The 12,501-nt window shown below is 38.9% G+C and overlaps 1 protein-coding gene across 4 annotated transcripts in view; it reads left to right on the top strand.

Moving 5' to 3' along the window:
• TBL1XR1 (TBL1X/Y related 1) overlaps nucleotides 1-12,501 on the top strand; it is a 237,079-nt gene that overhangs the window by 207,010 nt on the left and 17,568 nt on the right. For all 4 annotated transcript variants that reach the window (XM_026705740.2, XM_087933496.1, XM_026705741.2 and 1 more), the window contains 2 exons: nucleotides 4,874-5,019; nucleotides 10,884-11,106. In XM_026705740.2, the coding sequence (XP_026561525.1) occupies nucleotides 4,874-5,019; nucleotides 10,884-11,106 (369 nt within the window). The remainder of the gene's footprint in view (nucleotides 1-4,873; nucleotides 5,020-10,883; nucleotides 11,107-12,501) is intronic.

The raw sequence follows: 12,501 nt of genomic DNA, 5'->3' as shown, positions 1-12,501 counted from the left end.
GCAAGTCATAAACTTGTGATAGAGGATTATCTCTCACTCAGCTTCCCTCCTTCAATTTCTGTCTCACCACAAAACCTGGCATTCAAAATTTGAAAGAATGGATTGAGTTATATAGGTAATCCTTGATTGATTTATGACCACAGTAGAGCCCAACATTTTCTTTGCTAAGCAAAACAGGTGAATTTTGCTCCATTTTATTATCTTTCTTGCCACAGTTGTTAAGTGAATCCCTGCAGTTGTTAAGTTAGTAACACGAAGTTGTTAAATGATATCTGGCTTCCCCATTGACTTCATTTGTCAGAACCAAGATGCAAAGTGATAATAACTTCACTCTGGGAAACTGCAACCATCATTAATGCATGCCGGTTGCCAAGCGTTCGAATGTTGATCACGCAACCATGGGGATGCTGCAGTGGTTTGTAAGTGTGAAAAATGGTCATAAGTCACTTTGTTCAGTGCCATTGTAACTTCAGTTGCTAAACAAATGGTTATAAGTTGAGAACTACCTTTATTTTTTTTCCCCTCCCCAAAAAAGCAATTCCACCTCTTTATCTCCACCATCATCAGATATATGTGGCCTTTTTATTTAAAATCAGCTTCTTACCTACATTTTCTCATCGGGATTTTGGCCATTCAGTTAGCATAGTTATGAAATAAACTGCCTTCTATTTTCTGCTATATGTGCAATATTCCGGTATCTCGTTTTCTATATATTTTTTTTTTTACCAGGTCCCAGTAGGGGACATTTTGAAAGTTCTAATTACGTATGAATGGCTTAAGTTGAATCTCTTCCTTATGATGGATTTAACTCTTTCAGGGCAAAGCAAATAATGCATTTAGATCCATTAATCCTAATTTTCCTGCTTTGCAAAATGTTAATTATGCTGTTCTTGAAAGGGCGTGCAGAAATAATGCATGCCTAGTGATAGCACGCACACACAATTAAAACATTTTATCATGGTTAATCCTTCCTTGTATAGGCATATTCTCCCTTGTCCAATACAATTTAAAAAAGAAATGAAGACAGGAAAAAATAATTAGCAAATATATCTCATGCCTCACCCTTGTTTTAGGATTGCTATATTTAGCCAGTGTTTACAAAAGAAATAGGTTGTTTCCAGAACTGGGAATTAAATATAAATACTAAGAACAGTGAGTGCTTTTACTAGTTCCTTCAGTTAAGCGACTTGAAAATAAACTATGAACGAATTCTACAATTAAAAAAATAAAATCAGCAGTACATTGATAAGGCAGATGGGAACAATATTCTCAAATAACCCCGTATACAGAAAAGCCAGCATCGATTCATCTTTTATGCTTGCTTTCTCACATTCTGAAAACAAGGACATTCTAAGCATAAACCTTATCTTATATTGCTGTTATTCATTTGTGTTGGTGGTGAGATTTAGCTTGTGATTTAATAAAGTGTGGAGCTACAGGTAAGTCCTTGACTTGCAGTGACCATTAAAATGGCACTAAAAGAAGTGAAGTTATGATTGTTCTTCACACTTGAAACCATTACAACACCCCTGTGGCCATGTGATCCAAATTCAGATGCTGGGTAACTGGCTTATATTTATGTGGGTTGCAGTGTCCCAGGTCAACGGGGAAGCCAGAGTCACTTTACATCTGTGTTACTAATTCAAGAGGCAACTGGACTTCCTTGTTTTTTTCTTTTGAAGACGTTTCACTTCTCATCCAAGAAGCTGCTTCATCTCTGACAGGATAGGAAGGAAGAGAAGGATTTATATTTCTTGCAAACCGTTGGTCATTTGCAAGGAATCAAGAGCACTATTCAGGTGACCCCGAGGACACAGATAAACCTCCAAGTGCTTCAAACTCATGTTGTCACGGCAGCATCATGCGACGTATCAGGACTTTTTTCCCCCTTCGCTAAACCGGGTGGGGGCGGGGCTAGCATGTGATGCATGTGGCCAGCAGGCGACAAATTTGACATCCCTGTTCTAAAAGGATGCATATGACCAGCTATCTGCAAGGAATATAAATCCTTCCATTCCCCACTATCTTGTCAGAGTTGAAGAAGATTCTTGGATGAGAAGCAAAAATCTTCAAAAAGAAAAAAAACCAAGGAAGTCCAGTTGCTTCCTGTAAAAGCACCTTTGGGACAACCATGACCTGGATGACTGAGAATCTCTACAGACATCTATGTTACTAACTTAATAACTGCAGTAACTGCAGTGATTCACTGAACAACTGCAGCAAAAAGTTTATAAGATGAGGCAAAAGCCACAATAACTTTCTTGCTTAACAGTGGAAATTTTGAGGTCATAAGTGGAGGACAACCTGTAATAAAATCTCTGTTTACATAGGTGATACTTGTTTATCAGCCTTGCACCAATATGAATTAATTCTGTTTTTATAGGATTTGGGGGGCATGTGATTCCTTTTCCATAACTATCTCAGCAGAGGAATTAGGTCTCGACTGTGAGGGAGATCCGATAGCTTCATTGAACTTACAGTCTTGATGGACCCATGTATAATAAATGGCCTTTTTTGTGAAATATGAAAGACTTATTTTATAAGGAATGACAGTTTTATTTAAAGGCTTACTTTATCTGCTGTAACGTCTTTTTCCATGCTCATATCGCCAACACATCTGCGAGCTTCCTTTAAGTACAGCAGCTAACTAAATAGAAACAGTTGGGTTAGTTTTCCCTTCTCTAGTGAGGAAGCGAAATGGTGATTGTGCAGAAGAGACCACTCATCTGAGAGAGGCTTTCTCAATCAAATTATTCAAATTGTCTGTGGAAATGTCTGGAATGGTGACTTAGAAGCTTCATCTATTGAGAAATGCAGATGTTAGATTGTATACTAGTCCAGATTTCAATAGCAGAAACTCTACAAAACTCTAAAGGGTGTTCAATATTTGAAGCAGCACTTCTTTCCTGCATAAAGCTGCCTGAGAATTATAAGGGTATGCTTCAGTGCCTCACCATTCAAAACAGAACAATATGTGGCGGCGCAAAATAAAATTTCTAAGCTGTGGCAATCAAGTGGAAAATGTTCCCCATCTCGTGCTTGCCCCAATATAATTTTCATTTTAGTATCAAGTATTGAACTAACTCTCAAAGATGATTTTACAAGAGGCAACTGGACTTTTTGGGTTTTCTTTGAAGATGTTTTGCTTCTCATCCAAGAAGTTTCTTCAGCTCTGAGCTGAGAGCTGAAGAAGCTTCTTGGATGGGAAGCGAAACGTCTTCAAAGAAAAACAAAGGAAGTCAGTTGCCTGTTGAAAAATCACCTTTGGGACAACCATGACCTGGATGACTGAGAATCTCCATAGACATGTATTGAACTAACTCTTACCTCTAGATTTAATCATAGTAATATAATGGCCAGGACATCAGACTAGAAACTTGTAGCCTGTGAGTTCCAAGTTTTTCCTTAGGCAGGTTGCCAGGTGGGTGACCTTGAGCCAGTCATTCTCTCTCAACCTTAGGTAGCAGACCATGGCAATCTTGCCAAGAAACTTGCAGGGTTTGGTCCAGCCAGTTTTATCAGGAGACAACACTGATTTGAAGGCACCAAAACAACCACGCAGACAACTTTTTGAAAAGTTTTGAGATTTTCTCCTGGGATCCTTTGATGCTGATGGGTTGTTGATATTTTATCAGAGCTGTCAAACTCTCAAACTGTGGGCCGGATGCATCACGCGCTGGCCACAACCATGTCCAGTTTAGTGAAGGGTGGGAAAGTTGTGATACATTACGTGACGAAGCAAGTTTGACACCCTATTTTTGCCTCTGATACTGGAAAAGCTCCAGTTTTTTTTCATATCAGTAGCAGGTTTCAGGTGTATTATGAGGAACCTCCTGGCCCATTTTCATTTACTGGACATGAACTTATATGGTAGGTGTTCGTTTGACTGAAATTTCAATAACAATCCATTGAGACTGCTAAGCATTGACTGATCATATCTTAAAATGTCCTTGGCTGTGACCTAATTTACACTATTTAAAACTGTGGATTGGTTAATATTAACTAATGTTAAATATGCCTCTGTATTGTTCTATTTTAAAGCAGAACTTTAAACTTACATTTATATGTTATTCGTTTCAACATTATGGAAAAAACTGTCAGTTCACACTGACTTGATGATACATGATCAATCAAGCAGCTTTTTGTTTCTCAGGCTGCATTCTGTTTTCTGTTGTTTTTAATTGCTTGACAATACTTGATATAGTCTTGATTGACATTTTCTTGTTCTTTCTTGGGCTTTTTTTGTTAACGGTATGCGTTTGTTTTCCTGGTGTAATTTGATACATAAAAAGAAATAGCTAATGCAAAATTTGAATGGAAGTGTAATACTGAATCAAGGTATTCATTACCTGGAGATTGATCTAACTTGGTGTTTCTAAGGAAAGATAGCAAAATATGTGTTTGGTAAACATGATTTGAGAGGAGAGAGGAGCAATCAGGATTCTTTGGCTATCCTTTAATTCAGATTGAACATTTAAGAAGAATGGCAGTAGCCTTACTGGGTTATTATTACAAAGTTATTTGGGGCTAATTCTTTTTTGGGATTGTCAGTAGTGCCCTGCTACTTTCTCTCGAAAGGAAATCAGAAAAGGAGATAGAAAGATTTAAATAAAGTTTGAATTCACTGAATTCCATGGATGTATTTTTTAAATAGCACCCAATAATTATCCCTTACCCATTGCTAATCCAGAAACGGTGCACAAGGAGTGAGTACAGTAACATTTTAGGGATAGAGTAAAATAAAGAATGGAGTCTTAGACCACTCAAATCTTCTTCCATATGGTTCTCCAGGGGAAGTTGTTGCTGCTTGTGACTTGACAACATGCTCTTTTTGCAGATAAAAACATCTCTGTAATCTCTCCCTTGCCTTTAGGGTTTTCTCATTCAGCATTTACCTTCGGTATCGAGAGCCATATCAGCCAGTCCAACATCAACGGTGCTCTGGTGCCCCCAGCTGCTTTGATTTCAATAATTCAAAAAGGCTTGCAGTATGTGGAGGCGGAAGTCAGTATTAATGAGGTAAGACACTTCCTCATCTATAAGACCATTGGGATGTTTTTCTTCCAATATTCTGGACTATCTCTCTCTTTTTGCTCCATCTCCTCCTTAGCTTTCCTTACTCTGCCTTGTTTGTGGACTGGGGTTCTTGTGTTAGATACCCTCTTCCTTATGTCTTCCTTGTTAAATAAGACTGAAGCATTTCAAGCATATATTTTGGGGGGGTTCAGATAAGGTCAATTATTCTTTGTAATGTTTTGGCTTACAGGGCTTACACTCTGGTGTACACTTAACAAATGCCTCGTTTCCTGCTTAATAGTGTTGGTTATGTACTTCTCAAATATTAAGGCTCTAAAAATTCAAAGATTTTACAGTACTTATGAAGATGAAGTACACTCTGAAGTGTGTCTTCCTTGTGAAAACAGGAAATATTTATTTTTACCCAATAAAAAACAATTTTAAGAAATCTGAGGATACACTGCCATTATTATGATTACTAGTAGTAGTAATACCTTGAATACTATTCCTGTTATTGCCACAGGGCTGAACTGTGACATCATTAGTTGATTTTGGTAAGATTCATCAGCTTGCTTGGGTTTTGTAGTATTTTGGGGTTTAAAATACTATCATATGTTAAAGATTGCCACCTCTTTCATATCTTTTTTTCATACTTAATTCCCATCAAAAATGGTGGTGAATGGCAACAACTTTTTAACATCACAATTTTGAGGGTCTTGATGATGTTTTTGTCCTTCTCTTTGATTTCTATCATCAAACATGGAATTGTTTTTTTAAACCAATAATATTCATTAAATTGAAGATTTTAAGAAGAGATTGAACAGCCATTTGCCCAGAATGGTATAGGGTCTCCTGCGTAGACAAGGAGTTGGACTAGAAGATCTCCAAGGTTCTTTCCAACCCTGATATTTTGTGTTCTAAATTCCCAATTCCCTGTCACATGATGTGAGAATTTTAAGTTGCTGCTTTGGATCCACAACCAGGCCTTTATCAAGTTCCTTAATGTTGCATGTTTCTTTATGCTGTCCCTGTTTCACAATAAAAGAAGTCTTTTTGATACCTCAGTTGTGGTTGAATGCCAAACACGTGTTTTTTCCCAGCACCTTGGAATATCCATCTATTTTCTCCTTTGAGAAAGTCTTCACAGCTTTCATTGTTGGTGGGGAAGGAATCCATGCTGTGCAGGAGACAGATCAGGGCAAGTAATGAAGATAAATTAGGGACAATTCCCATCAAAGGGTGTTCCCTGCATCTGTAAAAATTAATATGGGCAGTCCTTAACTTACGACTACAAATTCCCAGCATTTCCATTGCTAAGCAAGTTAATTGTTAAGTAAGTTTTGCCCCTATTTTATGATTTCTTTGCTACAGTTGTTTAGTGCCGTCGTAACTTCAGTCACTAAATAAATGGTTGTAGGTTGAGGACTATCCATGAAAATTGAAATTCTTTCCTGAAAACCCCTTTAACTTGGACTTTCAATTTGCTCCCATTGCAATTATAAAAGAACATATAAATTCATATTCTTTACCAACACACTTCATCACAGTGGGCTGCGTACTGCGTATTGAGTTGTGTGCTTAAGCCTTGGTTTCCCGGAAGCCACCCAAAGTGCAGTATATCTATTGTTTGAACGGTGTTTTCTAGCTGAAAAAAAAAGCCTGAGTGAATTTGATGTGGTTCATTATTGAGATATTAGACAGCACCTGAAGCAGTGATTCATCAGCCTTGTACAACTGGATGACTTTGTACAACATTTTGGGCACTAAAAAAAGTTGCAACTTGTAATACTAGTTAGAAAAAGAAATGTTAAGCTCCACACTTCTACTGTAAAAACACAAAGATCCTGCAAGATTTGGCTGTTCGTGAAATTCACAATTAGGTGAAAAACATGAGCATTTAGCTAGTATTATACTTGGAAATAAAAAAATAGACAGCTGGCTCCGTGGCTACGATGCTGAGCTTGTCGATCAGAAAGGTCAGCAGTTTGGCAGTTCAAATCCCTAGCACCACGTAACGGAGTGAGCTCCTATTACTTGTCCCAGCTTCTGCCAACCTAGCAGTTTGAAAGCATGTAAAAATGCAAGTAGAAAAATAGGGACCACTTTGGTGGGAAGATAACAGCATTGCATGCACCTTCGGTGTTTAGTCATGCTGGCCACATGACCACGGAGATGTCTTTGGACAGCGCCAGCTCTTCGGCTTTGTAACGGAGATGAGCACCTTCCCCTAAAGCCAGAAATGACTAGCACGTATGCGCGAGGGGATCTTTTACCTTTACACTTGAAACATTTTACATCCAGGTTAAAACACAGTGATGGCTAGTCAGTCTTTAGAGGCCATTTGTCAGCAGACCAGAAGCACATCTTATCTGTAGCAATGCCTGCTCCCTGGAATGAGGTCTCCCCCATGCTGGTATTTGAAGACCCAGACCTTTGGCAAGGGTGGCTGAAGCCCCCTCTGTGGATTGTTTTTCTTGCTTCCTTCCAGTTTTTTCATCTTCTCATCTTTACATTTTTATCTCACTGTTTTCCTTCTTTTATTCAATTTGCATTCCTTCTGTTTTGTACGATTTGTAAACTCTCCACAGGCACTGGGAGTCACGTGGAGTGTACATTTAATGAGTTGTTGTTGTTGTTAAAGACTTAAAGGGCTCAGCAGTTGAGTTTTGTGAATATGACTTGTCCAGCATCACGATCAGTCAAAGTAGTAACCAGATTTTGTCCTTTTGTCCATTTGCACACTTCACAATATTCTCCTTCTGGTTTTTGGTTTAGCGTTACTAAGTCGACAATGCATTTCTCTTGGTTTTCTCACTTTTAATCAGTTCATACTGATTTGAAGGGCTTTTAATCAGATTTTTAACTGATTTTTAATTACTCTTCTTAATTGCCTTCATTGCCCCCTGGACACTAAAATGGGATTGTTGTAATCTCTTCACATCAACGTGAAAGCACAGCTGCCAATTTGTTAGCTGGTGTTGGCCTTCATAATCATTGAGTTTGTCCCAAGAATCTAGGGTATCATAATGTGTCAGCATAGGATACGTACAGATCCAAGCACTATGGTTTTTCGTAACTGACAGATTTTCTTTTAAAGTGCCATCCAATGTTTTTTGATAATTGTACTGAGGGTGCCAATAATCACTGGGACTGTGATAGCCAATTTAAGCCAAAATCTTTCAACTTTGATTTTTAGATCTTGAAACTTCATGATCTTCTCCAGCTCTTCGTTTTCTAGCCTACAATTTCCTGCTCTTGCCCCATCAAATATCCACACCTTCTTCTTTTCAACCATGGTTAAATCTGTTGCGTTATGTGTCAATTAGTATTCAGAAATTCCATTGCTACTACTATTGTTATGATTAGTAACATAGTTGAGTCGGATTAAACTCGATTTGGCATTTTTATCAACCTATTGAGTCCTTCCCAGGGACCTCGGACAGGCAAATGTTGACACACGCACACACACACACACACAAACACACACAAACACACATATGTATAAATACTTGTTTGCATTAGAGATATCATCACAGAATGTAAACTCTTCCAAGTAAACCCACTTTTTGCATTTGGGTAGTGATTCTGTCAGTGCTAATGATATTCAAAGTGAGATTGCAGATATTTTGGGATTGCACCCAAGTCATCGATCACTATTGGCCTTATCTTTGCTTATTATTACTGTTGTTATCAGCTTTTAAAAAAAAACACTAGATTTTCTAAATAAGTGAATGGATGCCATCTAGTGGCATTGCAAATGCATGTTGCCAACCTTTATCCTAGAGGTAAGGGCTGTAGCTTATCGATTTATATTGACTTTCTCCCAGTGCCTAAGAAGTGACAAGCAGAGGTTTCATCGCTGCGCTCATCTTTAAAAATGGATGAACTCTTCAACATTTGTATCCAGGACAACAGGAAATCTGTTTTTAATTACTGGCAGGATCCAGAAATAAATCCAGTGCTTGAAGACTACTGAGAAATAGTACTTTCAAGGCTTCCACTGGTCTGGGAATAGTTCTGAGCTGAAGCCATTATTGTAGGCCATATACTTGTGAGGGCACCTTGAATAGTCAGAATTTGACCCTCACACTCCAGTGCCCTTATTGGCTGCCAATCCCCAAAGGCCTCTTTGGATGGGTTATGGAAATGGTTCAGTTTAAAGTAAATCATTATTTTATAGGCTGAGCTGCTCTTGTCAGCAGCAATATAGGAGAAAGAATAAGAAGATACTTATTTAAAACACAGCTAACTCCTGGCCTGTGTTCCTTGCAAAACAGGCAGATAAAAAGGGATGGTTGCTGAATTAAATGAAAATAAAATAGAAATAACTCAAACTTTTAAATGCACCTTTTTTTTTTTTTTGCCAAAAGGAATAGCAGAGTGCAGGTTGTCTTTGACCAAATGACTGGCCTCTTACATTAGGACAGACTTGAAAATAAGTTATTTACAACCGGTCCTCCAAACGATCAAATTTGGGGCACTTAGCAACTGGGTCTTGTTTACGACTGGCTGCAGCATCCCATAGTCACACGATCCCATTTTGTGAGGGTTTTTGCCATTTTGCTGCAACCCCTCCCTCACTGCTTATCAGATACGTGGGATTCAGATTTACACCTACATGATTTACTTAATGACTGTGGTGATAAAAATGGTCATAAAATCAAGTCTGGTCGTGTGATGACTCAGCTTACAACCGCAACTATAAACTGGCCTCACTTGTGGTCATGAAATCAGGGCTACCTATATTACTATAGGTCACATTTCATATTAGAATATCAAGAATATTGGGGTGAAACTCAGTGACTAATACACCTACTTTTCATTTGAAAGATGTGAGACTCCTCACTAATAAAACCATGAATAGCCGCTGTTGTTCAGTGTAAGCAACCAGACTAAATGACCTGGTTTAGCATTTGGTACCTTCCTACTAGATTTTCAAATTAGCTGGCTATAACCCAGGAGTGTCAAAAGTCAATTTCATTGAGGGCCGCATCAGGTTGGTGTTTGATCGGAGGGGTGGGGGCGTGGCCAGGCAGTGTGGCCAACATGATGTTATTTGTGTTGGGGAACACCTTTGGGGGCCCAAGTGCTCTCCCAGTGAAAATGGGCTCCCAAGCTCCATTTTCAGCTGCAATGGCCTCTTGCAACCCTCTGCCAATGAAAATGGGGCTCAGGGGAGCCACGTGTGGCCCTAATAATCTGTTTTCGGATGGGACAGCCTCCTGCAACCTTCTGGCAGCGAAAATGGAGTTCAGGAAGGCCTCTGCATGGCTCTCACTGTTTTTGCTGGCAGAGGCACTGTGGGTCAGTCTTTGACTATTTCCAGGGTGGCCCCGCAGGCCAGATCTAAGCTTTGAGTTTGAAACACCCCTGCTTTGCCTCATTACAGTGGCATTTCAGGGTCGAGTGGATTTCATTGGCACTGCGTGTGAGGAAACGTACGTGTCCATTGCATTCATACATCTACAAATTTTAACTTTATGGCTAGATAACAAAATAAATACAAAATAACAAAGGACAGAACAAGAAGTCAGATGACCAATCAACATGAAAAATGGTGTTCTTCCACAGAAGACACAGTTGGGATTTGGGAAGAATTTGCATCAGCCACCTGCAACCTACGTTTATCCATCGACCCCTTCGTAGCATAGGTATTATTCTGTGGACAACTCTAAATCAACCTTTAATGTGTGATTTTCCGTAAACAGGGTTAATAGCCAAGGCTCTGGATAATTGATGCACCTCAGCACATTCAGGACCTGTGTCCTATTTTCTAACTTCGGTTGCAGATTTGCCTGTTGCTAATGAAATAATTTCCCCCTTCTCTTTTTCCACTTGTCTCTCACCTTCTATCCCTGTGTTTTTAGGATGGTACTTTGTTTGATGGCCGGCCGATAGAGTCTCTCTCGCTAATAGACGCCGTGATGCCCGATGTGGTACAAACAAGGCAGCAGGCGTACCGAGACAAACTTGCTCAGCAGCAAGCAGCCGCGGCCGCAGCCGCAGCGGCTTCAACAAATCAGCAAGGATCTACAAAAAATGGTGAAAATACTGCAAATGGAGAGGAGAATGGAGCCCACACTATAGCAAGTGAGTGGAAATGCAATTTATAGATTGTAAATGGCTTAGTAGGCAGCTTATGTATTTAAAAAACTCAGTCATTCCACCTTCTGCATACAAAACCTCCTCAAAACTTTTAAATGTTTCTAAAAAATTTTAAAAATATATTTTTTGAAATGCAATCTGTGTGGCTGTTTTAAGCATTTCAACCTTCAAGTCAGTCAGATGGATAAGATAAATTAAGTTAAAGCCAAAAGCAGGGGGAAAACACCCCATCTTACGTAGCTATTATTTGGGATTGGTTTTACAATATACGGATTCATTTTAAACCACCATTGTCTTCCTTTTCTTGTTTACATTCACAACTCACAACTGTTTCCTGCTTGTGTTGGAAATCCAAACTGTTGATCTGAGGCAGTATTTCTCAACTTTAGCAGCTGCTGGCTGGGAAATTCTGGGAGATGAAGTCCACATCTCTTATTAAAGTGGCCAACCTTAAGAAACATTGAGCTAAGGAGATTGTGGTGAGCGAGCTCCCCCTGCTGGCGAAACAGGCAAATGCTAGTGGGCCTCTGTCTTCCTAGAAGCGAATATATCCAGCTGCTCCATTCAATGCCAGTTGTGCTGGAATAGCTAATTCAGTCTCTTTCACACACCCAAGCACATGATTAAATGTACGTGAGCACACAAAGTCCTCCTGTCTCCTAGGACTACTGTTCCACCCAGGAGCAGAAAGATCCTCTTAAATTAGTTTGCCAGAGATCAAAGGCTGTGCTTAACGTGGCTCTCATTTCATGGAAAATGAACTACGCGATCGTTTTCAACTTCTGCTTTTGTAATCCAAGCATAACCTTTTAGCATTTTAATTTAATTTTTTTTAAAAAAAAGATTTTGGTGCTGGCTTGCAATAAAGCTGTTTTTGGTAAATCATCTGGTCTTGTTTATTGAGAAATATGTGCTTAATAAGTCTTTCTTGCCAAACAAATATATTACTGTTTGATTACGTAGTTGCAATATTCAACTCAAGTTAGATGAATGTGATAAAACTACCAACAAACTGTTTTTGAGAGCCAAGAAACTTTATATAAAACAAGATTTTGGGGGGAAACCTTACTATCTACCAGTTAATATTCTCCTCTTGGAGCATACATAATTTTTATCCTGGAGGAGGAGTGGAAGAACCACACATGTACAAAGAAACATACCCTGTATAGATTTCAAAACTCTTTTGGTTTTATTTTAAGTCAGACCTGATATTCCCTTTAATAGTGAATCACATGCTCATGTGTGATTTGTCCATTTTTAAAGATGAGGCAATGATGGAAGCGTCTTGTATATATTTTTTATCCATTTGTCGTCTTACCCCCCCTCCCCAAAAAAAAAAGAAAAGAAAAACACCATATAGAATATTCTGTAGAACAATTA

This window comes from Pseudonaja textilis, chromosome 4 (genome assembly GCF_049901715.1).
Source record: "Pseudonaja textilis isolate UNSWEBS1 chromosome 4, rPseTex1.2, whole genome shotgun sequence".
NCBI classification, from domain to species: Eukaryota; Metazoa; Chordata; class Lepidosauria; order Squamata; family Elapidae; genus Pseudonaja; species Pseudonaja textilis.
The sequence above is the reverse complement of the archived record's forward strand: the minus strand, read 5'-3'. Positions and strand labels throughout refer to the sequence as shown.